The sequence below is a fragment of the Heterodontus francisci genome, chromosome 34, assembly GCF_036365525.1.
Source record: "Heterodontus francisci isolate sHetFra1 chromosome 34, sHetFra1.hap1, whole genome shotgun sequence".
Lineage (NCBI taxonomy): Eukaryota > Metazoa > Chordata > Chondrichthyes > Heterodontiformes > Heterodontidae > Heterodontus > Heterodontus francisci.
This window is the reverse complement of record NC_090404.1, coordinates 10,267,305-10,293,487: the sequence shown is the minus strand read 5'-3', so window position 1 is coordinate 10,293,487 and position 26,183 is coordinate 10,267,305. Positions and strand designations below refer to the sequence as shown.

Sequence of the window (26,183 nt, the reverse complement as noted above, 5' to 3'; positions counted from 1 at the left end):
TAGTCACACTGGGGAGAGGCTGTTCAGCTGCTACATTTGTGGGGATGAATTCACACAGAAATCCAGCCTTTTGACACACCGCCGGGTTCACACTGGGGAAAGACCATTCACCTGCTCTGCCTGTGGGAAAGGATTCGCTCAGAGTTCCAGCCTTCAGAGACACCAGTGGGTTCACACTGGAGAGAAACCGTTCACCTGCTCAGAATGACTGTGGGGTTGGTTTATATCAGACAGTGGGAGATTGGTGTCAGTGACTGTGGGGTTGGTTTATATCAGACAGGAGGACATTGGTGTCAGTGACTGTGGATGTTGGTGAGGCCACACCTGGAGTATTGCGTACAGTTTTGGTCCCCGTATTTAAAGAAGGATATACTTTCATTGAAGGCAGTTCAGAAAAGGTTCACTAGACTGATTCCTGGGATGAAGGGATTGTCTTATCAAGAATGGCTAAACAGGTTACGCCTTTATTCATTGGAGTTTAGAAGAATGAGAGGTGATTTTATAGAAACATATAAGATTTTAAGGGGGCTTGACAGGGTAGATGTTGAGAAGATGTTTCCACTAGTGGGGGAATCTCGAACTAGGGGACATAATTACAGAATAAGGGGGCACACATTTAAAACTGAGATGCGAAGGAATTTCTTCTCTCAGAGGGTGGTGATTCTCTGGAATTCTCTACCTCAGAGTTGTGGAGGCTAGGTCACTAAATGTATTTAAGGAGGAAGTAGATAGATTTTTGAAATCTCGGGGAGTCGAGGGTTAGGCGGAGCAGGCCCGAAAGATGAGTTGAGGACTAGGACAGATCAGCCATGATCTTATTGAATGGCAGGGCAGGCTCGAGGGGCTGAATGGCCTACCGCTGCTCCTATTTCTTATGTCCTTATGTGAAAGAGGGGAAGAAATTGGGCTAGGGCCAGACAGAAGGTTCCCTGAACGAAAAATTCATGAGGCTGTTTTGTGACTCATCAATGTGAGCATAAAAAAACACGAAGTGAAAAAAACGTGTCAACTGACACTGGTGTTGTTAATAGTCGTTTCAAACCCTAATCGCTAAATTTTTTTAATTCATTCATGGGATGTGGGCGTCACTGGCCAGGCCAGAATTTATTGCTCATCCTTAATTGCCCTTGAAAAGGTGGTGGTTAGCTGCCTTCTTGAACCGCTGCAGTCCATGTGAGGTAGGTACACCCACAGTGCAATTCCTAAACCTAATATTCTCTTGACTACTCACAACCACTAACCCCAAACCCAACCAATAATCTCTAACCCTAATCCCTAACCAAGAACCCCAACCAATAACCACTAACCCCAATCCCAACCAATAACCACTAACCCCAATCCCAACCAATAATCTCTAACCCCAATCCCAACCAATAACCACTAACCCCAATCCCAACCAATAATCTCTAACCCCAATCCCAACCAATAACCACTAACCCCAATCCTAGCCACTAACCCCAACCCTAATCAATAACCCCAATCCCTAACCAATAACCACTAGTCCAAAACACTAACCCCTGACCCTACACCCTCACCAAGGATTATTGACAGGGATCAATGGAGGAGCTAAAGAGCTGATAAAGGAAGAGTTTGCAACAATTCCCTTGATTAAGGAAATAGTGGATGGAAGTTAACAACAAGAGGTTAAATCAACGAGACCATCAAAATTAGCAATGACAATTATAAAGATCCGAACATTTCAAAGACTCTCACATGCAGTATCTGTGGAGAGGTTTTACTCAATCAGATCCAAAAAGGGTGAAATGATACAGTAAATAACAGTTTTCAAATCATATACAAGAGAGATCTATACAGGGGCGGTTCAAAGGAACTCCAGATGGATGTAAAGTGAGACACTATAGTTCAGTCTATGACACCCACAAGCCATGCACTCAAACTGAACAAGCTTGGGGTTTCTTATTCTTTTGTATGGTCAAACCAAAAACCACATTAAATATCAATATCTGAGTCAGAAATCCAGGCCAAAGCTTCCGGTGTAACAGTGTGGATATGGTGTAGGCTGCCTGTGAATCTCCTCTGAGGACAGCGTTTGACAATGTTCTCCAGGGTCTGTTTAGGAGCTCCGCAGTCCCATGATGGAGATGCTTTAATCTTCCTGCTATGGAGAAGGTGGCAGCCGTCACCATGACCGGGTCTGAGGCTGTTCTCGGTTGGACGATGACAGCCTTCTCGTGGCTCACCCTGTTCCATCATCTTAGATCACAACTAACATCATCTCGAAGGACACCGAACTTGTTAAATCAACCTCCTGGTGACAGCAGCAAATTGAGCAAATGAAACTCTCCTCTTCAGGACCAGAGAAAACCACATGTCTGGCCAACCACCCGAATCTGTCAACTTAACATCGAAGGCATATCTCACACAAAATGCCAATGTCTCCAAAGGTTACCCTCCCAACACCTCCCCGCCTCTCTTTCCTCCTTTATGACACTCATTAAAACCTATCCTTCTGACCAAGCTTTTGGTCATCTGATCTAATATCTCCTTAAGTGTCAGAGATTTTTTATAATGCCTCTGTGAAGCACCTTGGGACATTTTATTAAGTTAAAGGTGCTATATAAATATAAGTTGTTGTTGTTTACTCAGGGTTGATGTCCTGGTTCTTCAAGAAACACACATCGAACACATCCTCTAGTTCAACACAAGTAGATATATTACAGGATTTGACCTAACTGTTTTCAATGACCATCCCAATAGGCCAGGCCTATTACATCAAACAAAGGATCGCAGACCCAGTATTGCTGGAGTTTTCACCACAACAATACACGTAGGAGAGTGAACAATCTCCAATGTCTCCAAACCACCACTCATACAATGACCTGACCCACTGCTCCCTCTTCATCACCATCCATCAATCCATCTCAGAGACTTTAAAATCCACCACATAATCTGGGGCAATGTAGACATCGACTATAATGGAGAAGCAATTGTACAGTGGGCTTCACTAGAGAATAATTTCTCCTTTTTGATGCCAAGGGTTGAGGTATATTCCATTCCTCAAGTTGGCAGGGAGAATATAACCCAGATCTATGTTTCCTCTCCAAAGATAGCAAAAGGAACCCAATCATCACCTCCAGAACTGTTCCTGACAAATTCCCCAACAGTTAACACAGGCCCTCAATCATCACCATTGGCATTGAAACTCCTGTCATTACATCAATACCAGAACCACGATGGAATTTCAAAAAAACAGACTGGGAAACCTTCCAAAAGGCAATGACACCAACATCAGGTGGATTCCAGCAACCATCAAATGTCTTCAATAGGTTGATAGGAATGATGAAAGCTTGGGGTTTGATGTGGTAGAAGGTGAACTCGATGAGAACTGAAATAACTGAGAGTAAAAAAAGGTCCAAAAATGAAACAGAACATCAATTAGTCTCCTCTTATCATGGAGAAATCAAATACTCCACACACTGTGTGTTCCAAAATCAATATTTATACAGAATATCAATGTCCAGCCCAGTTTTAGGGGTTATTATCACAGAAATAAATTCCAATTGTCAGAATGAATGTGGTTCGATCCTGAATGTGATTAACAGCAGCAATAACAGCAGAATCCAACACCTGTCGTCACATGTGAACTCGCTGGTGCCTCAGCAGGGTGGATGAACGACTGAATCTCTTCCCACATGTGGAGCAAGAGAATGGCCTCTCCCCAGTGTGAACTCGCTGGTGTGTCAGCAGTGTGGATGACTGAGTGAATCCCTTCCCACACACAGAGCAGGTGAACGGCCTCTCCCCGGAGTGACTCCGCTGGTGATTAAGCAGGTAGGACATCCAAGTGAAACCTTTGCCACATAAAGAGCAGGTGAAAGGTCTCTTCCTGGTGTGTGTGTGTTGGTGTTGTATCAGATCCTCTGTGCTTTTAAAGCTCTTCTCACATTCAGAACATTTAAACGGCTTTTTATCAGAGTGAATAAGTTGGTGTGTCAGAAGGTCGAATGAACGGGTAAATCCCTTCCCACACTGAGAGCAGCTGTACGGTCTCTCCCCAGTGTGAGTGCGTTGGTGTGTCAGTAGATCATTTTTCCTTTTATAATTCTTCTCACAGTCAGAACATTTAAAAGGTCTCTCCTCAGTGTGAACACGATGGTGTGTCAGGAGGTGGGATGAGTTAGTGAATCTCTTCCCACACACAGAGCAGGTGAATGGTCTCTCCCCAGTGTGAACTCGTTGGTGTCTCAGAAGGTGGGATGACTTAGTGAATCCCTTCCCACACACGGAGCAGGTGAATGGCCTCTCCCCAGAGTGACTACGTTGATGAATTTCTAGCTCAGATGGGTAATTGAATCCTTTCCCACAGTCCCCACATTTTCTCGGTTTCTGCCCCATTTGACTGCATTTGTGTCTCTCCAGGTTGGACGATCGGCTGAAGCCTCGTCCACACACAGAACATGTGAACGGTTTCTCCCCACTGTGAATGGGGTTCTTTGCTTCCATGTTCAAAGGCCCATCATATTCACGTCCTGATGAATCGAGTGACTGTCAGATCTTGATTTAATGTTTTGTTTGAGGTTCCTGTCCGCAAATCCTCCTCTTCTAATACCCTGTAAAATGAATTTAAAATAAGTGACAGGGAGTGTGAAGGACAAAAGCAGGTTGTGAAATTGAACTGATGGAATTTGTGGAGCCAGCACGAGAAAAAGCAACCATGAAAGCTGCTGTATTGTCATTAATAACCCAACTGGTTCACTAATGTCCTTCAGAAAAGGGAGCCTGCCACCCGGTCTGGGCCTACAAAAGACTCAGTGGAATAAAAGAAATAGATAGGAGGGGGAGCAGTGGTGGAGAGGAAATTTATGCATATACAACTCGACAAGAAGTTTGACAGAACCTCCCACACCCGCAACCTCCAGCAGCTCGAAGGATAAGGGCAGCAGATGTAATGCAACACCATCACCTCCAAGTTCCCCTCCAAGACACACTATCCTGACTTGGACAAATATCACCGTTCATTGTCGCTGGGTGAAAATGCAGTAACTCCTTACCTAACAGCATTGTGGGAGTACCTTCACCACACGGCCTGCAGCAGTTGATGAAGGCAGCCCAAGCAGATGGTCTTGCTTGTGACACCCGTATCCTAACAATCAATTTTAAATAGCTCAATATCTAAAATGGATTAAATGCCTGCGCAGAAATATTTTTTCCAACTTGCAATACGGATATTATTGGGTCCATCTGTGTTTCTAGACTCGGTTCTGTGAGCAAAGTCTGGAATCAAACAAAAGCAAAATATTGCAGATACTAGAAATCTGAAATAAAAAGAGAAATGCTCTAAATACGCAGCAGGACAGGCAGCATCTGTGGAGAGAAATATAAAGTAAACGTTTCAGGTCGCTGACCTTTCGTCAGCCCGCAATAAACACTTACAGTTACTGACTAATGGCGATCGTAGGTCCCACAATTCTCTGCCCACTAGAAATCGCTCTATCTAAAGCGTTGATTTCTCCAGGTGTTATGAGTGCGCATGCTCCCTAAGTCCAGGCACAGGGCATTCTTGGGCGGCCTCGATTCTGTCCTTTGTTGCGAGTCGGACTCGATGGAAACGGGAGAAACCGGGAAGCGGCGGGTCGGATCGGGGAGGCGCTGCACCATCGGTTTAACGGTGCATCCCAACCTCTTGGGGCCTTCACCACATATCCGCTGGGCCCGACGGCTCTAATTCGGGGTCTGAGAGTCTCTGAGACTCGGTATTTCTGATTCTGCGCTCGCCCCCGCTCTGCTTCCTGGAGCCGCCCCGCTTAGACAAGCCATCTCCGGAAGCGGACCCTTCCTGCGCCTGCGCCTTGCGAACCTTCTGATGAAGATAAGCCATATTCTTTCGCGCGGAGAGCTCTGGATAGGATCATCCACCATTTCTACCTGATTGCCTGGAGGTGAAGTTCGTGCGTCATAATCATAGCAAAATACAATGGTATCAAACAATGAACATTATCCACTCCCATTCCGCATCGGTGTCATTCAAAACTAATATATTATTTGTAACATTTGACTTGAAATAAGTTTCGATTATAAATTGAATCATGTTTCTCTCAATGGCCTCATATTTTTTTTCTTCCTCTGAGCCCCTGAACTCCATTTGGTCGTGTAATGTTGCCAAGTGCTGATTGATTGTCCGGGGAACCAACAGGAAGAGAGCTTAGAGGCCAGAGGGCCAAGGGAGCAGCGGCTTCTGTAACCAATCGCAGTGTTTGAGGGGTGCAACCTGAGTCTGCCAGTCAGGTAAGTCAGTGTGAAGCCCTGTAAAACAATTTATCTTTTAAAAATTAAATCAATATTTCTTTTGTCAACAAAGCAGTTTATCATTTGTCAGTATTTTTTTCCCCCGGTGTTCCTGTTTTGAGTTTCAGACACTTCGGTGCTTTGTGGACCAGATGTTTAACATAAACATAGAAATACTGACATCTGTTCATATCTCACTGTTAGTTAATGATATGGAGATTGACTTTTCCTCATTATGTATCTATTTGTGATATTTAGAGGGACAGTGTCTTACCTTTCTGCACTTTTATTAGTTAAAGTTACATCTTTCCTCTCGCAATGAGTGACATTCTGTACTGAGGAACATGGCTGGTGATTTCAGCCTTTAAATTTCTCCCTCGTTTGTTCAATTCCCTCCTTGACCTTGTCCCTCCCTGTCTCTGTAATCTCCTCCAGGCCTATAACTTGCCAATGTTTCTCCATCTCTGACCACTCTCCACTTCCTTCACCCCACCATTGGTTACCTTGGTCCTAAGATCGTTGACCAAGTTTTTTGCCACATGTCCTAATGTCTCCTTCTTTGGCTTGGTGTCAATTTTTAACTGATTACATTTTTGTGAAGCACTTTGGAATGTTTCACTACATTGAAGGTGCTATGTAAATACAAGTTGTTGTTGGTGTGCTACCATTGGCCTCAGCTTTGCCAAACAGAATCGGCCAGGGACGGCGGCTGAGCTGCTCCCCATGGTTCAAATGCTGACAGCGCAGGATCACAAGCTCAGAATTACCACTAGGCAAGGTGCTGCAGGGTAAACAGTGACTGGGACTGAACTCCACCATCACACAGCACCTTCAGTATAGGATCACAAGCTCAGAAATATCACTTGGCAAGGTGCTGGTGGGTAAACAGTGACTGGGACTGAACCCACCAGCGCACAGCACCTTCAGGAGAAGAAAAGAAGAAAAATCCAAGCCTGCGCGTTACATCCCTGCTGAAGGATATAGGCTGTATTCTACTGTATGGAGCATTCTGGGTAGGATCAGCCGCCATTATCCTCAGTTGGTCCAGCAGCTAAGGAAATATTTGGCCCATCTTGCGAGTGGCAGCTCTTTAGTAGAGCTGTCAAATTAGTCCCACTGCCCTGCTGTTTACTCATAGCCTTGGACATCTCTTCCCTTCAACTATATATTCACTCTCTCTTGAATGTTACTATTGAATCTGCTTCCTCCACCCTTTCGGGCAGTGCTTTCCAGATCACAACTCACTGCATAGAAACTGATTCCACATGTCTCGTCAGCTTCGCTGTTAATCGCCTTAAATCTGTGTCCTCTGGTTACCAGTCCTTCTACTACGAGAAACATTTTCCCCTTATTTAGCCTATCAAAACTGTTCATGATTCTGAACACCTCTGCGCACCTCCTGTTTACCCTTTTTGCTCTACTGAGAACACACGAAATAGGAGCAGAAGTAGACCATATGGCCCATCAAGCCTGCTCCACCATTCAATATGATCATGGCTGATCTTGGGCTTCAATTCCACTTTCCTGCCCACTCCCCAGAGTCCTTAATTCCCTGCGAGACCAAAAATCTATCTATTCCAGCCTTAAATGTATTGAATGATGGAGCATCCACAACCATATGGGGTAGTGAATTCCAAAGATTCACAACCCTTGAGTGAAGTAATTTCTCCTCATCTCAGTCCTGAATGATTGACCCCTTATCCTGAGACTGTGTCCCTGTGTTCTAGATTCTCTGACCAGTGGGAACAATCTCTCAGCTTCTACTCTATCAAGCCCTTTCAGAATCGTGTATGTCTCAATTAGATCACCTCTCATTCTATTAAACTCCAGAGAATATAGGCCCAATTCACTCAGCTTCTCATCATAGGACAAACCCCTCATAGAACCATAGAAAAAATACAGCACCAAAGGAGGCCATTCAGCCTGTCATGCCCATGCCGGCCAGAAAAAAAATAGCCACCCAATTTTATCCCACCTTCCAGCGCTTGGTCCATAGCCTTGTCGGTTACAGCACTTCAGGTGCATGTCCAGGTACCTTTTAAAAGAATTGAGGGTTTCTGCCTTCACCATTGTTCCTGGCAGTGAATTCCAGACACCCACCACCCTCTGGGTGAAAAAGTTTTTCCTCATGTCCCCTGTAATCAGTCTGCCAATCACCTTAAATCTGTGCCCCCTGGTAATTGACCTCTCCGCTAGGGGAAACAGGTCCTTCCTGTCTACTCTATCGAGGCCCCTCATAATTTTGTACACGTCTATTAAGTCACCCCTCAGCTTCCTCTGTTTGAAGGAAAACAACCCTAGCCTGTCCAATCTTTTCTCATAGCTGCAACTTTTGAGCCCTGGCAACATTTTTGTAAATCTCCTCTGTACTCTCTCCAGAGCAATTATGTCCTTTCTGTAATGTGGTGACCAGAACTGTACGCAATACTCCAACTGTGGCCTAACCAGCTTTTTATACAGTTCCAGCATTACATCCCTGCTTTTGATTTCTGTACCTCGGCCGATAAAATCCATATGCCTTCTTCACCACTCTATCTACCTGTCCTGCCACCTTCAAGGACCTGTGGACATGCACTCCAAGGTCTCTCACTTCTTCTACCCCACTCAGTATCCTCAATGTTTATTGTGTATTCCCTTGCTTTATTTGCCCTTCCCAAATGCATTACCTCACACTTTTCTGGATTGAATTCCATTTGCCACTTTTCCACCCACTCAACCAAACCATTGATATCTTTCTAGAACTACGGCTATCCTCTTCACTATCAACTATACAGCCAAGTTTTGTGTCATCAGCAAATTTCCCAATCCTGCCTCCCACATTTAAATCCACATCATTAATATATACCCACAAACAGCAAGGGACCCAACACTGAGCCTGTGGAACGCCACTGGAAACAGCTTTCCATTCACAAAAACATCTGACGACTACTAACATCAACGCAAGCTCGAGGAACAGCATCTCATTTACCGATTAGGCACACTACAGCCTGCCGGACTGAACATTGAGTTCAATCATTTCAGAGCATGACAGCCCCCCATTTTACTTTCATTTTTAGTTATTTTTTTCTTCCTTTTTTTTTTACATTCTTTTTTACATTTTTTACAAACCTTTTTTTTGCATTTATTTTATTTCATCTTAGTTTGTTCAGATTGCTTACCCACTGTTTTTTTTTCAGGTTTGCACTTGCTGCTGTTCAATATTCAGGGTATTTACACCTAATCTGCACTAATGCTTTGTCTTTCAACACACCATTAACATATTGTTTGCCTTTGCTCCGTGACCTTTTGGTCAGCTATGTGGCCTGGTCCAATCTAGACCTCCTTTGTTATCTCTTGCCCCACCCCCCACCTCACTTGCTTATAATCTGTGACTTTTCTAATATTTGTCAGTTCCGAAGAAGGGTCACTGACCCGCAACGTTAACTCTGCTTCTCTTTCCACAGATGCTGCCAGACCTGCTGAGTGGTTCCAGCATTTCTTGTTTTTATTATGATGACTACTAACCTTTGTTTCCTGGCCCTGAGCCAATTCTGGATCCACCCTGCCACATTCCCCTATATCCCATGGGCTTTCATTTTACTGACCAGTCTGCCATGTGGGACCTTGTCAAATGCCTTACTAAAGTCCAGGTAGACCACATCCGCTGCACTACCCTCATCAATCCTTCTTGTTACTTCCTCAAAAAACTCAATTAAGTTAGTAAGACATGACCTTCGCTTAACAAATCCATGCTGACTATCCCTGATTAATCCGTGCCTTTCCAATTGGCAGTTTATCCTGTCCTTCAGAATAGAGTCTAACAATTTACCCACCACCAAGGTCAGATTGACCAGTCTATAATTATTTGGCCTATCCCTTGCATCCTTTTTAAACCATGGTACAACATTCACAGGCCTCCAATTGTCTGGTACCTCCTGTAACTAGTGAGGATTTGAAGATGATCCTCAGCGCATCCGTTATTTCCTCCCTGGCTTCCTTTAACAATCTGGGATGCAGACCATCCAGCCCTGGTGATTTATCCACTTTCAAGGATGTCAGACCCTCTAGTACGTCCTCTCTCATTATGCTTATCATATCTAATATTTCACAATCCTCCTCTTTAACTACAATGTCTACATCAACCCTCTCCTTTGTGAAGACAGAGACAAAAAACTCATTAAGAACCCTGCCCACATCATCTGCATCCACGTATAAATTCCCTTATACATCTGCAAAAGGCCCTAACCTTTCCTTAGTTATCCTCTTGCTCCTAATGTACTGATAAAATATCTTGGGGTTTTCCTTGATTTTACCTGCCAATAATTTTTCATGTCCTCTCTTTGCTTTTCTCATTTCCTTTCTTACTTCACCCCTGCATCTTCAATACTCCTCTCGGCTTTCGAATGTATGAAGATTTTTGTGATCGTCATAAGCTTTCATTTTCTGCTTTAACTTACCCTGTATGCTTCTAAATAACCAAGGGGCTCGAGATTGGGCAGTACCAACCTTTATCTTTGTGGGGACAGGCCTACATTGTGCCTGTAGTATCTTGTGTGGCAACCAGAACTGGGTGTAATGTTGGAGCCTAACCCGAGCTTTTTAACTGTAATGGTGATGGGCCTTCTTCATCGACCTTTGTAGTCCATATGCTGAAGGTACTCACTCACACATGCTGCTCAGTAAGGAGTTATAGGGGTTTCACCCAGAGACAGTGAAGGAATGATGATACATGTCGTGGTCAGGATGGTGTGTGGCTTGGAGGGGAACTTGCAGTTGGTGATGTTTCCATGCATCTGCTGCCCTTGTTCTTCCAGGTGAAACATAGAAACATAGAAAATAGGAGCAGGAGTAGGCCATTCGTCCCTTTGAGCCTGCTCCGCCATTCATTATGATCATGGCTGATCATCCAATTCAACCTGTTCCCGCTTCTGCCTCATACCCTTTGATCCCTTTAGACCCAAGAGCTATATCTAACACCTTCTTGAAAACATACAATGTTTTGGCCTCAACTGCTTTCTGTGGTAAAGAATTCCACAGGTTCACCACTCTCTGGGTGAAGAAATTTCTCCTCATCTCAGTCCTGAAAGGTTTACCCCGTATCCTTAGACGATGACCCCTGGTTCTGGATTCCCCCACCATCGGGAACATCCTTCCTGCATCTACCCTGTCAAGTCCTGTTAGAATTTTATATGTTTCTATGAGATTTCCCCCCTCACTCTTCTGAAGTCCAGCGAATATAATCCTAACCAACTCAATCTTTCCTCATATGTCAGTCCCACCATGCCAGAAATCAGTCTGGTAAACCTCCGCTGCACTCCCTCTATAGCAAGAACATCCTTCCTCAGATAAGCAGACCAAAACTGCACACAATATTCCAGGTGTGGCCTCACCAAGGCCCTATATAATTGCAGCAAGACATCCCTGCTCCTGTACTTGAATCATCTCACTATGAAGGCCAACATACCATTTGCCTTTTTTACCGCCCTTTGCACCTGCATGCATACCTTCAGCGAGTGGTGTACGAGAACACCCAGGTCTCGTTGCATATTCCCCTCTCTGTTTATAGCCGTTCAGATAATAATCTGCCTTCCTGTTTTTGCTATCAAAGTGGATAACCTCACATTTATCCACATTATACTGCAGCTGCCATGCATTAGCCCACTCACTCAACTTGTCCAAATCACCCTGAAGCCTCTCTGCATCCTCCTCACAACTCACCCTCCCACCTTTTTTGTGTCATCTGCAAATTTGGAGATATTACATTTAGTTCCCTCATCTAAATCATTCATGTATATTGTGAATAGCTGGGGTCCTAGCACCGATCCCTGTGGTACCCCACTAGTCACTGCCTGCCATTCGAAAAAAGACCCATTTATCCCTACTCTTTGTTTCCAGTCTGCCAACCAATTTTCAATCCATCGCAATACACTACCTCCAATCCCATGTGCTTTAGTTTTACATGCTAATCTCTTATGTGGGACTTTGTCGAAAGCCTTCTGAAAGTCCAAATAAACCACATCCACTGGCTCCCCCTCATCAACTCGAATAGTTACATCCTCGAAGAATTCTAGTAGATTTGTCAAGCATGATTTCCTTTTCGTAAATCTATGCTGACTCTGTCCGATTCTACCACTGTTCTCCAAGTGCTCTGCTATAAAATCTTTGATAATGGACTCTAGAATTTTCCCCACTACGAACGTCAGGCTGACTAGTTTATAATTCCCTGCTTTCTCTCTACCACCCTTTTTAAATAGTGGGGTTACATTAGCTACCCTCCAATCTGTAGGAACTGTTCCAGAGTCTATAGAATCTTGGAAGATGACCACCAATGCATCCACTATTTCTCGGGCCACTTCCTTAAGTACTCTGGGATGCAGACCATCAGGCCCTGGGGATTTATCGGCCTTCAATCCCATCAATTTCCCCAACACCATTTCTCTACTAATACTGATTTCTTTCAGTTCCTCTCTCTCACTAAGCCCTGTGTAACCCAGCATTTCTAGTATGATAGGTGGTAGAGATTATTTGGATTTGGAAGGTGCTGTTGGCAAATTTATGCAGCGCATCTTGTAGATGATACACTCTGTTGTTGGGTAAGGAGTTATAGGATTTTTACCCAGTGATGATGACGGAATGGTGATATATGTCTGTGACTTGGAGGTGGTGGTTTTCCCATAGCACCTGCTGTCCAGGTGCTCCTTGGTGGTGGAGGCTGCAGTTTTGGGAGATTCTGTCAAAGCTCTGGTCGAGTTGAAGGTGTATAAAGTTCCTCTCCTTCTCCCCTAACCCTCCCCGCTCTCCACTCCTCCTGTAGATACCAGAGTCTTACGTACGCCCGGACCAGGTGGCAGATTTCCTGCCCTGAAAGACATTAACAAACTAGTTGGGTTTTTAACGATAATCCAACAGGTTTCATGGTAACTTTTTTCTGGTCTTGGCTCAACAAATTACCCAATTCATTCATCACAATTACACAACCGGCCTTTGTATTTTTGTGGGTTCTCTCGCGCTCCCTTTTTCCTATTTTAAATTTGTAGACAGGAAACCCGTTTACATCAAGATCTGACAGTCACTAAATTCATCAGGACCTGAATATCATCAGATCTTGAACATGGAAGGGAAAAGCACCGAACACAGCGGAGAGAAACTGTACACATGTTCTTTGTGTGGTCGAGGTTTCAGCCGATCATCTGGCCTGTCGTGGCACAAGCACAGTGACACTGGGGAGAAACCGTGTGAATGTGGGACTGTGGGAAGGGATTTAATTACCTGTCCTAGCTTGAAGCTCATCAGCGCAGTCACACTGTGAAAGGCCGTTCACCTGCTCCGTGTGTGGGAAGGGATTCACTCGGTCATCCAGCCTCCAGACACACCAGCGAGTTCATACTGGAGAGAGAGAGTTTAAATGCTCAGACTGTGACAAGAGCTTTAAAAGCCCATGTTCACTGAGGGAGCACCAGCGCATTCACACTGGTTCCACACCGTTCAGCTGCTCTCACTGCGGGAAGAGGTTCAGGCGATTGTCCAACCTGCTGACACACCAGCGGGTTCACACCGGGGAGAGGCCATTCACCTGCTCTGAGTGTGGGAAGGGATTCACTCAATCATCCAACCTGCTAACACACCAGCGAGTTCACACTCACGAGAGACCTTTTAAATGCCCAGACTGCGGGAAGTGTTATAAAAGTTCTGTGGAACTGACGTGTCATCAACATGTTCACACTGATGAGAGACCATTCAGGTGCTCTCACTGTGGGACTGGATTCAGACGATTATCTGAACTGACTGTACACCAATGCACTCACACTGGGGAGAGGCCATTCACCTGCTGCGTCTGCAGGAAGGGATTTACTCACTCCTCTGACATGCTGAGACACCAGCGCACTCACACTGGGGAGAGGTCGTTCACCTGCTCCATCTGTGGGAAGGGATTTACTCAGTCATCCCATCTCACTGCACATCAACTTGTTCACACTGATCAGAAATCTTTTAAATGTTCTGACTGAGAGGAGTTTTCAAAGCAAAAGGGATCTACTGATACATGAACACATTCATACTGGGGAGAGTCATTCACCTGCTCCGTGTGTGGAAAGGGATTCACTCTGTCATCTAACCTGTTCAGACACCAGCGAGTTCACAAGTGACTGTATGGGTTGATTCTACTGTTATTGCTGCTGTTAATCACATCCAGAAGTGAACCATGTTCGTTCTGACAGTTGAAGTCTGTTTTTTCTGATGTTCATAACTGGACTGGAGTTTAATATTCAGGATTCATGTCAAATAAATCAGCTTTGGTTTAAACACATTGTTGTAGACTTTTGTCTTTCCCACCTGAGTGTTTAACATCACCTGGTTGGAGCTCAGAAAGGACAATCTGGGGGGAGGATCATATGGCAGGAACAGAACTTCAGCCTGGACACAGTCCTTCAGGATCACACTGAGAGGGACAAACAGCACTTTGGTCTTTCTCGACTCTCTTCACTGACAGCAAAGTCCCCATGCAGGTTAACCTTGAGGTCTGTAAGAAATGTGTCCCAGCCACTCTCTCCCATGGTTCAGAGCTCCTGGGCACGGAACATAAGGCTTCTTTACAACTGTGTTTAGAATCAGGAAGAACAACAGTGAATGCTGGAAACGTGCTGTCAAATCAGAGATTGGTGCAAAACTGTGATCTGTTCCTGACAAAGTCAAACGGCAGATTTAAGTTTCCAGTCTGAAAATGACTGTGGTAATTATTCTACAAAGATTTAACATGTTTTGTGATAGTCCCGAATCTACCATTTTAAGGCAGGCATTAATCCCATTAAAATAGACCTGTTTAAAATAAATTGGTTAAAGCCTGCATTAAAATAGCAGATGGAGGTGTTCACAGGAGCCTGTTAACAGCTGGTACAATTATACAACAGACATTTGATCTCCAAATAAAGAAGGATCTGCAGTCATTAGAGAAACCAAGAGATCTTTGGAAAAGAAGATGGTGCACATTATGCTGGTAATCACAAATGATTTTCCAACTACGTCAGGAGCGAGAAGACTTTTAAAGATGGTTTTGGGTCACTGAGAGACGGTTTAGGCCAGATTGAAAAAATTGCCAGGCGATGACAGAGCTGTGGATGCTCCGGATGCTGTGGACAGAGTTAGAAATTGTTCACTGGGATTGAAAAGTAACTCATGAAGTGTAACCTGAAGAAGATGCTTGAAGGGATCCTGAGTGATGCTGTGTTTGATCACTGGGGAAGGGAAGGCATCATTAGAGATACTCAACATGGTCTGGAAAGGACGTTCACTTCTTACAAACCTGTTTGAGTTTTGTTAAGAAATTTAACCTTTTTAGGCCTGATATCATTCTGGTGAACCTGTGCTGCCCCCCCACCGCCCAAGGCCAGTCTCTCCTTCCTGAGGTCTGGTGCCCAGATCTGAATGCAGTATTCCAGATGGGGTCCAACCACTTCTTTACAGCTGTCACATCATCTCCACCCCTCACTGGTTACTAAGTGCTGCTTGCTAAGACTGTTGCTGACTGTGCTGATGATTCAGAGGAGGCTGATCAGATGATCATTGGCTGGGTTGGATCTTCTATACCTCTCATTGAAGGTAACGGAGGAGGGCCACGAGGTTACAAATTTTGCTGGATTCCGCAAGGAGCAGAAAGTTCCCTGTCCCAATGACTACAGGAGCTCAGTGGGCAATGGCGGATGACGTACCCAGGGTTCTCCGCGACCGAGAAAGTCCCTTATCAATGTCTACAGGAACCTAATTCGCACGCAATTGATGGGGGGGGGAGGGGATCTGTGGTCTGAGCATGCGCTCAGTGGCGGCGGAACAGGTGGCTCGGGCGGCGGGCGGAGATTGGAGCCGTGTGTGGGCTGGAAAGCTTCATAAACACCCAGGGTAGACCCAAGGCCCCGGGAGCCGGGTCACTGGACGAAGTTTTGTGAGTGGGATTCAGGGATAATCAAGGAGCTGGGGCTTCCTCCCCGGTGTTAGGCCTGGGTTAGCCAGGCAACCGACCACCATCTTGGTAGATAAAGGCGGGGCTTAATCAGCGAGCAGGGCGCATGCGTGACCGTTTTGGTGGGCGGGGCTTTAGTGTCCAGTGACCAGGAGACTGCATGGTGGGCAGTGAATACAGTAACTACATTGGAAGAAGTACAAGTAAATCTCTGTTTCACCTGGATGGAGCATTTGGGCCCTGAAGAGGGGGAAGGAAGAAAGTGAAAGGGCAGATTTTGCATCTACTGTACCTGTACAGGAAGGTTCTGGACAGGGGAGGGAGACTGGATGGCAGGAGTGACAGAAGCATGAACCAGTGTGTTGCAAGGGGCGGGGGACAGGAGTGGATGGGAAGATGTATTTGGTGTTGATTTTAGCCGGACATGGTGGAAATGGCGGAGGGTGATGTGTTACATGTGGAGGTGGTTGGAGTGGAAGGTGAGAAGAAGGGGAGAATAGAATAGAGTCTGACAGGAACTGGGATGGCAGCAAGTTTAGTCAAGCTAGCTGTGAGAGTCGGTGGGATTATAGTGGATACAGTCCAGCACTGCGCCTACACTTTTGTTCTTTTCCCTTCCATTTTTTCTCCCATCCCCCGGGGTTTTTATGGTAAAGACAGATGCAAAGTATTCATTTAATACCTCAACTATGCCTCCATGCGTTTATCCCCTTTTTGGTCTCTAATCGGCCCCACTCCTTTTACCATCCTTTTCCTATGTATTCCTTTTTATATTAGCTGCCAGTCTCTTTTCATACCCTCTCTTTGCTTCTAGTTGCTTTCCACTTCCTCTCTTAAGCTTCCGATATTCAGCCTGGCTCTTGGTTGTATTATCCAGCTGACATCTGTCAAAAGCACTCTTTTTCTTCTTCATCATCATCTGGGAGCTCTGGATTTCTTTTCTCTACCTTTCCCCTTTGTGGGAATATACCTTTACAGTGCCCGTACCATCTCTTCTTAAAGGTAGCCCATGGTTCAGCTACTGTTTTGCCTGCCAACCTTTGATTCCAATTTATCTGGGTCAGATCCATTCTTACCCCATTGAAGTTAGCTTTCCCCCAGTTAATTATTCTTACTCTGGATTGTTCCTTGTCAGTTTCCATAGCCAACCTAAACATTATGATACAATGATCACTGTCCCCTAATTGTTCCCCTACTGACACTTGACCCACCTCATTCCCAAGAACCATGTCTAGCAGTGTCTCCTTTCTCATTGGACTGGAAACATACTGCTGTAGAATTCTCCTGAACACAGTCTCGGAACTCATGCCCCTCTCTGCCCTTTACACTACTGCTATCCCAGTCTATATTCGGATAAGTAAAGTCCCCCATTATAATTACTCTATAATTCCTGCACCTCTCTGTAATTTCCTTGCAAATTTGTCCCTCTACTTAGTTTCCACTAGTTGGTGGCCTATAGACCACACCAAGCAATTCAATTGCACCTTTTTTCTTTCTCAGCTCCAGCCAACTGGATTCTGTCCTTGACCCCTCTGGGATATCCTCTCTCTCCATCATTGCAGTGTTCTTCTCAATCAAAACTGTCATCCCTCCCCCTTTCCATCCTTTCCTGAATATTTTATATCCAGGAATGTTTGGTATCCAGTCCTGCCCTTTATTGAGCCAGGTCTCCATTATCACCACAACCTCGTACTTCCACGTGGCTATCTGGCCTTCAGTTCACCAACCCACTCAGCTCCTGACCTCATTACAGCCTTGGTTCAAACAAGGACAAAAGAGCTGAGCTCAAGAGGTGAGGTGACAGTGACTGATCTTGACATCAAGGCAGCATTTGACCGAGTATGGCATCAAGGAGCCCCAACACAGCTGAAGTCGATGCGAATCAGGGGGAAAACTCTCCACTGGTTGGAGTCATACCGAGCGCAAAGGAAGATGGTTGTGGTTGTTGGAGGTCAATTATCCCAGCTCCAGGACATCACTGCAGGAGTTCCTCAGGGTAGTATCTGAGGCCCAATCATCTTCAGTTGCTTCATCAATGACCTTCCTTCAATCATAAGGTCAGAAGTGGGGATATTCGCTGATGATTGCACAATGTTCAGCACCACTCGCGACTTTTCAGATACTGAAGCAGTCCGTGCCCAAATGCAGCAAGACCTGGACAATATCCAGGCTTGGGCTGATAAGTGGCAAGTAACATTCACGCCACACAAGTGCCAGGCAATGACCATCTCCAACAAGAGAGAAAATAACCATCTCCCCTTGACATTCAATGGCATTATGATCGCTGAATCCTCCATTATCAACATCCTGGGGGTTACCACTGACCAGAAACTGAACTGGAGTAGCCATATAAATACCATGGCTACAAGAGCATGTCAGAGACTAGGAATCCTGAGGTGAGTAACTCACCTCCTGACTCCCCAAAGTCTGTCCACCATCGACAAGGCACAAGTGGCGGCACAGTGGCGCAGTGGTTAGCACCGCAGCCTCACAGCTCCAGGGACCCGGGTTCGATTCTGGGTACCGCCTGTGCAGAGTTTGCAAGTTCTCCCTGTGACCGTGTGGGTTTTCGCCGGGTGCTCCGGTTTCCTCCCACAGCCAAAGACTTGCAGGTTGATCGGTAAATTGGCCATTGTAAATTGCCCCTAGTGTAGGCAGGTGGTAGGGAATATGGGATTACTGTAGGGTTAGTATAAATGGGTGGTTGTTGGTCGGCACAGACTCGGTGGGCCGAAGGGCCTGTTTCAGTGCTGTATCTCTAAATAAAAAAAAAGTTAGGAGTGTGATGGAATACGCTCCACTTGCCTGGATGGGTGCAGCTCCAACAACACTCAAGAAGCTTGACACCATCCAGGACAAAGCGGCCCGCTTGATAGGCACCCCAACCAAAAATGTTCACTCCCTCCACCAACAACGCACAGTGGAAGCAGTGTGTACCATCTACAAGATGCACTGCAGCAATGCACCAAGGATCCTTAGACAGCACCTTACAAACGCACGATCTCTACCACATAGAAGGACAAGGGCAGCAAATGCATTGGAACACCACCACCTGCAAGCTTCCTCCAAGTCACACACCATCCTGACTTGGAACTATATCACCGTTCCTTCAGTGTCGCTGGGTCAAAATCCTGGAACTCCCTTCCTAACAGCACTGTGGGTTTGCCTATCCTACATGGACTGCAGCGGTTCAAGAAGGCAGCTCACCAGCACCTTCTCAATGGAAATTAGGGATGGGCAATAAATGCTGGTGTAGCCAGCGATGCTCAACCCGATGAAGGAATAAAAACAAAATTATCACATTTCTGTTTGTGGGAGCTTGAAATTGCTGCTATATTTCTGACATTTCAACAGTAACTACATGTAAAAACTATTCATTGGCTATAAAGTACTTTCGGATATAAAAGCAAAAACTGCTGGAAATACTCAGCAGGTCTGGCAGCATCTGTGGAGAGAGAAGCAGAGTTAATGTTTCAGGTCAATGACCTTGCATCAGAACTGGCAAAGGTTAGAAATGTAATAGGTTTTAAGCAAATAAAGTGGTGGAGGGCAAAAGATAACAAAAGGGAAGGTGTGGATAGGACAGAGGGTCACAGAGAATAACTGACAAGAAGGTCATGGAGCAAAGGCAAAGGGTGTGTTAATGTGTGGTGAAAGATAAATCATTTTGTGCAGAGAGGGTGTTAAATGACAAAATAATGAACAGCCCTGGCCAAAAGCACAAACATGAAAAAACAGTGGGCAGGCACATGGTAAAAAATTGAATGCTGAAACAAACTAAAATAAAATATAAAATAAAAAAGGGGGCCAGTCATGCTCTGAAATTATTGAACTCAATGTTCAGTCTGGTAGGCTGTAGTGTGCCTAATCGGTAAATGAGATGCTGTTCCTTGAGCTTGCATTGATGTTCACAGGAACACTGCAGCAAGCCCAGGACAGAGATGTGGGCATGAGGGCAGTGGGGTGGGGTGTTGAAATGGCAAGTGACAGGAAGTTCAGGGTCATGTTTTTGGACTGAGCGGAGGTGTTCCGCAAAGCGGTCACCCAATCTGCGTTTGGTCTCCCCAATGTCGAGGAGACCGCATTGTGAGCAGCGAATACAGTATACTAAATTGAAAGAAGTACGAGTAAATCATTGCTTCGCTTGAAAGGAGTGTTTGGGGCCTTGGATAGTGAGGAGAGAGGAGGTAAAAGGGCAGCTATTACACCTCCTGCGATCATGGGAAGGTGCCATGGAAGGGGAACATAGGACACAGGAACAGGAGTAGGCCATTCAGCCCCTCGAGCCTGTCCCGCCATTCAATGAGATCATGGCTGATCCACGGCCTAATTCCATATACCTGCCTTTGGCCCATATGCTTTAATATCTTTGCTTAACAAAACTCTATCTATCTCAGATTTAAAATTAACAACTGATCTCGCTCCAACTGCTGTTTGTGGGAGAGAGTTCCAAACCTCTACCACCCTTTGCGTGAAGAAGTGCTTCCTAACATCTCTCCTGAACGGTCTGGTCCTAATTTTTAGACTATGCCCCCTAGTTTTAGACTCTCCAACCAGTGGAAATAGTTTATCTTTATCTAGCCTGTCTTTTCCTGTTAATATCTTGAAGACTTCAATCAGATCACCCCTTAACCTTCTAAATTCTAGCGAAAGCAGGCCTAATTTGTGTAATCTCTCCTTGTAACTTAACCCCTGTAGTTCAGGTATCATTCTTGTAAACCTACGTTGCACTCCCTCCAAGGCTAATATATCCTTCCGAAGGTGTGGTGCCCAGAACTGCTCACAGTACTCCAAGTGGGGTCTAACCAGGGTTTTGTACAGCTGCAGCATAACCTCTGTGTCTTTATACTCCAGTCCTCTAGATATAAAGGCTAGCATTCCATTAGCCTTTTTGATTATTTTCTGCACTTGCTCATGGCATTTTAAAGATCTATGCACCTGAACCCCCAAGTCTCTTTGGACGTCCACTGTACTTAACCACTTCCTATTTAGAAAGTACCCTGCTCTATCTACAATGTGCTCCCCTTCTTCCTTTAACACCCTCGGGTGGAAACCGTCAGTTCCTGGGGATTTCTCACGCTTTAGTTCCATTAATTTCCTTGTTACTGATGTTTTACTTACGTTAATTGTATTAAGTCTCTGTCCCCTATCGGCTATTAATTTTTTTGGGACTCCTGGCAAGTTATCCTCCTTTTCAACTGTAAATACTGAGGCAAAGTAATTGTTCAACATGTCTGCCATTTCCCCATTATCAATGACAATATCTCCATTTTCAGCTTTTAGTGGGCCTACTTTGCTCTTGACCACCCGTTTTCCCTTTATGTAACTATAAAATTTCTTCTTATTGATTTTGATGTCCCTTGCAAGTTTCCTTTCATAATCTTTTAGTCGCTCTGATAAGCTGCTTTGTGACCCTTTGCTGGTGTTTGTATCGATCCCATTCAGCCGGATCTGTGCTACGTTTTGTAAGCCCTTTCTTTTTGTTTTATGCTATCCCAAATCTCTTTAGTTGTCCATGGCTGTTTTTTCAGTGAAGTGGAGCTTTTTCCTCTCAGGGGTATATACCCGCTTTGTAGTTCATTAAATAGGTGGTGGGGGTAATGGAGGAGTGGACCAGGGTGTCGCAGAGGGAACGATCCCTTCGGAATGCTGACAGGAGGGGAGGGGAAGGGTAGTGGCATCACGCTGGACATGGTGGAAATGGCGGAGGATGATCCGTTAGATGTGAAGGCTAGTGGGGTGGAAAGTGAGGACAAGAGGAAACCTGTAGCGGTTCTGGGAGGGAGGGGAAGGGGTGAGGGTAGAGGTGCAGGAAATGGGCCGAAGCCAGTTGTGGGCCTTGTCAAACACAGTGGGGTGGGGGGGGGGAGGGTGGTGGTGGGAAATGTTGGATATGTTGTGGAAGGTTACATCATCAGAGCAGATGTGTCGGAGATGGAGAAACTGGGAGAATGGAATGGAGTCCTTACAGGAGGCAAAGTGTTAAGAAGTGTAGTCCAGGTAGCTGTGGGAGTCAGTGGGCTTATAATGAATATTACTGGACAGCCTATCCACAGAGATGGAGACAGAGAAGTCGAGGAAGAGAAGGGAAGTGTCGGAGATGGACAATGTAAAGGTGAGAGAAGGGTGGAAATTGGAAGCAAAGTTGATAAAGTTTTCCAGTTCGGGGCAGGAGCAGGAAATGGCACCGATACAGTCATCAATGTACCAGAAAAAGAGCTGGGGGAGGGGGCCTGAGTAGGACTGGAACAAAGAATGCTCGACATATCCCACAAAAAGCAGGCATAACTAGGACCCATGCGGGTACCCATAGCGACACCTTTTACTTGAAGGAAGTGCGTGGAGTTGAAGGAGGAGTTGTTCAATGTGAAAACAAGTTCAGCCAGGCGGAGGAGGGTGGTGGTGCATGGGGCCTGGTTGGGCCTCTGTTCAAGTAAGAAGCGGAGAGCCCTCCAACCGTCCTGGTGGGGGATGGAAGTGTAGAGAGATTGGATGTCCATAGTGAAGAGGAGGCGGTTAGGGCCAGGAAACTGGAAATTGTCAAAATGATGTAGGGCATCAGAAGTTGTGGATTTAGGTGGGAAGAGACTAGACCAGGGGAGAAAAGATAGAGTCAAGATAGGAAGAAATAAGTTCAGTGGGGAAAGAACAGGCTGAAACGATGGGTCCGCCGGGACAGTCCTGATTGTGGATTTTGTGAAGGAAGTAGAAGCAGGCTGTCTGGGGTTGTGGGACTATGAGGTTGGAAGCTGTAGAGGGAAGATCTCCGAAGGAGATGAGGTCAGTGACAATCCTGTGGACAGTAGCTTGATACGGATAACCTGTGTTCATGAAAAGTGCTACAGAAATGCAAGAAATTTCTCCTTAATTTACAGATGCTTCCTGAGAGTTTTCAGCACTTGCTGTTACTCCCAGAGTTTGTCGTTTACACTGTGCTTTCCAGCCGGGGTGAACCCGGGTGCCACTCCCCATGGGGTTTATTAACCCGCTCCCTCCACACCTCTTGCTTGCCAGCTCACAATGCCTACATGATTGACATGAGCTCCAGACCAATCGAAAGAGCTGGGCAGGAGTGGAGGACCGATTTAGTAGTTGGTCCTCCAACCAATCAGTGTTTGTAATGGGCGGGGCTGAGCCAGGATGTCCCTCATTGGCTGAAACTCTGCATCATTTTGAAACCTAATTTATCTCAAACGCCAGGAGTAAACTGGCCTTTTCTGTTGTGGCTTTAAACAGATGAAACCCTGTGGGTGTGGAGCAAACATTTCAACATGCGTTAGTGAAATGGATTCATTCAGGATGGACAGCAGCGATTATTTAAGTGAACAACACAGTTTAGTGAGAAAGGAAATGCAGTGGATGTTGTGTAGATGGATTGTCAAAAGGTGTTTTATTTGGTGCCAGACAGGAGGCTTGTTGATAAAATTAAAGCTCCCGGTTCAATGCATCGAGCGGCTGACCGTCTTCCAGCAGCTCTCACTGCTGCTGGCGACGTCCAGGCCGGTCATCCTCGGCAGTGACTTCAACTGCATCATTGATGCAGCTGGACGATCCGGCAGAGACGATAGCAAACTGGACGCTACGTCCAGATTCCTAATAGAAACAGTTAAAGATGCCAAACTGCACGATGTCTTCAGCAAATCTGCAGACGGAGCGCAGCATAGATACACCCGGTCAAGATCGGACGGGTTTGCCCGTTCCAGGATTGACTTCCTGTTTGTGTCCTGTGCTGTCACGGTCGGATCCACCGACATCAAACCAGTGTTCTTCTCCGACCACTGCCTCTTACTGGCCGACTGTCACTTACAGGACGACCAGCGGGTTGGCAGGGGGACGTGGAAGCTCAATATTACACTGCTAACTCCAGAGAACATTGAGGAACTCAAAAGGGATTACAAAGGTTGGCGAACCATGAAACCCCTCTTTGAGTCTCCAGTTCACTGGTGGGAGGTGATCAAGGAGAACATCAAGAGGTTCTTTATCCTCAAAGGTGTTCAGAGGGCGAGAGAGAGACAGAGGGAAATGTCCTGACCCCAGAAAAGTATGCAAAATCTGCTCCGGCTGCAGTCGATAGGGGTCGAGGTCAAGGAGGATCTCCAAGAGGTGAAGAGCCAGCAGGCCTTGCTCTTTGCCATGGAGGCCTCCAAGATCATCTTCTGGTCCAGAGTCTGCTCCATTGAGCAGGATGAGACGTGCTCGCGTTACTTCTTCCAAAAGGTACACAGAGAGCTCTGTGATTAGCAGCCTGAAGGAAGAGAATGGCTCAGTAACGTCTTCGCAGTTCGACATACTAAGGATCAGCAAATCCTTTTATGCTGGGCTGTATGACGCGAAGCCCACAGACAGCAGAGCCTCCCAGTCCTTCCTGTCATCTATCACGGAGTTCTTAGATGACAGCATGAGGGAGAGACTGGACAAGCCGCTAACTCTGGACGAGCTGACGAATGCCGTCGAGTCCTTCGAGATGAGTAAAACTCCCGGAAGCGACGGCTTACCGGTCGAGTTGTATTCGGCCCTGTGGGACTGGGTCGGCCCGGACCTGCTGGAAGTATACGAGAGTATGCTCCTGGCCGGCAGCATGTCAGAATCCATGAGGAAAGGCAGCACCATCCTCATCTACAAGCAGAAGGGGGAGAGGGCAGAAATCAGAAATTGGCGGCTCATCTCACTGCTTAATGTTGACTACAAGATTCTGTCCAAAGTCATAGCCAGTCGAGTCAAGTCTACTTTGGAGTTGGTGATTCACCCTGATCAGACCTGTACTGTACCCGGCAGGAAGATCTCTGATAGTCTCGCGCTACTCAGGGATACAATCGCCTATGTGCGGGACAGGAGGGTGGACACCTGCCTCATCAGCCTGGACCAGGAGAAGGCTTTTGACAGGATATCGCACACCTACATGATGGACGTGCTTTCTAAAATGGGGTTTGGGGAGGGAATCTGCAATTGGATCCAACTGCTCTTCACAAACATCAGTAGCGCTGTTTCAATCAATGGGTGGGAATCGGAAAGTTTCCCGATCCAATCTGGAGTCAGACAGGGCTGTCCTCTCTCCCCGGTCTTGTTTGTTTGCTGTAATGAACCCTTTGCTGAGTCTATTCGGAAGGATGCGAGCATAAGAGGGGTGACAATCCCGGCAGTGGAGGCACTCAGGTTAAAACCTCCCTGTACATGGATGACGTCGCCATTTTCTGCTCGGATCTGCTGTCTGTGCGCAGACTGATGAGCATCTGCGACCAGTTTGAACTGGCCTCGGGAGCCAAAGTTAACCACGGCAAGAGCGAGGCCATGTTCTTTGGGAACTGGGCTGACCGATCCTTTGTCCCCTTCACCGTAAGGTCAGACTACCTGAAGGTGTTGGGATATGGTTCGGAAGGGTTGGGGCGTGCACCAAAACCTGGGAGGAGCAAGTAGCCAAGGTACAACATATGCTGAGAATGTGGGGGCAGCGATCTCTCTCCATTGTGGGTAAGAACCTGGTCATCAGGTGCGAGGCGCTCACGTTGTTGCTGTACATGGCGCAGGTCTGGCCCATACCCCACTCCTGCGCTGTGGCGGTCACCTGACCCATTTTCGCTTCATCTGGGGATCCAAAATGGACCGGGTCCGGAGGGACACGACGTTCAAATCTCTGGATAAGGGCGGGAAAAATGTACCAAACGTGGCCCACATCCTGATGACCACCTTCGTGTGCGGCTGCATCAAGCTGTGTGTAGACCTCCAGTACGCAAACTCCAAGGGTCACTACGTGCTGAGGTTCTATCCGTCCCTGGTGTTGCGAAGGATGGGCCTGGTCACATTGCCGCGGAACGCTCCAACCAGTTGGACTGTGCCGTACCACCTATCCTTCGTGGAGCAATTTCTGCGGGAAAACACCTTTGACCACTGATCCATCAGGTAGTGGTATGAATAGAATGTTCTCAAGGCCCTATGGGAAAAGGAGACGGTGGACCCTATCGGATGGTTCCCCGAGCAGACCGCCAAAGTCATTTGGCGGAATGCCTCA

General features: G+C 46.2%; 3 protein-coding genes across 5 annotated transcripts in view; 1 reads left to right on the top strand and 2 right to left on the bottom strand.

Moving 5' to 3' along the window:
* The window catches only part of LOC137349037 (zinc finger protein 664-like), a 60,401-nt gene that overhangs the window by 5,301 nt on the left and 28,917 nt on the right, over nucleotides 1-26,183 (bottom strand). For 2 of the 3 annotated variants that reach the window (XM_068014306.1, XM_068014304.1), the window contains exon 3: nucleotides 5,395-6,264. The exons of the other annotated variant lie outside the window; for it this stretch is intronic. The gene's annotated coding sequence lies outside the window, so the exon portion shown is untranslated. The remainder of the gene's footprint in view (nucleotides 1-5,394; nucleotides 6,265-26,183) is intronic. 3 annotated transcript variants of the gene reach the window in all.
* Nucleotides 1-26,183, bottom strand: part of LOC137348608 (zinc finger protein 271-like) — a 71,232-nt gene that overhangs the window by 37,517 nt on the left and 7,532 nt on the right. The window contains exons 5-6 of the mRNA XM_068013890.1: nucleotides 4,401-4,438; nucleotides 3,674-4,316 (exon numbers count right to left, since the gene is read on the bottom strand). Coding sequence (XP_067869991.1) covers nucleotides 3,674-4,316; nucleotides 4,401-4,438 — 681 coding nt within the window. The remainder of the gene's footprint in view (nucleotides 1-3,673; nucleotides 4,317-4,400; nucleotides 4,439-26,183) is intronic.
* LOC137348424 (zinc finger protein 79-like) lies at nucleotides 13,337-14,231 on the top strand. Its single transcript, XM_068013734.1, has 2 exons — nucleotides 13,337-13,474; nucleotides 13,524-14,231. Exons 1-2 carry the CDS (start codon nucleotides 13,337-13,339, stop codon nucleotides 14,229-14,231), a joined length of 846 nt encoding a protein of 281 aa, XP_067869835.1.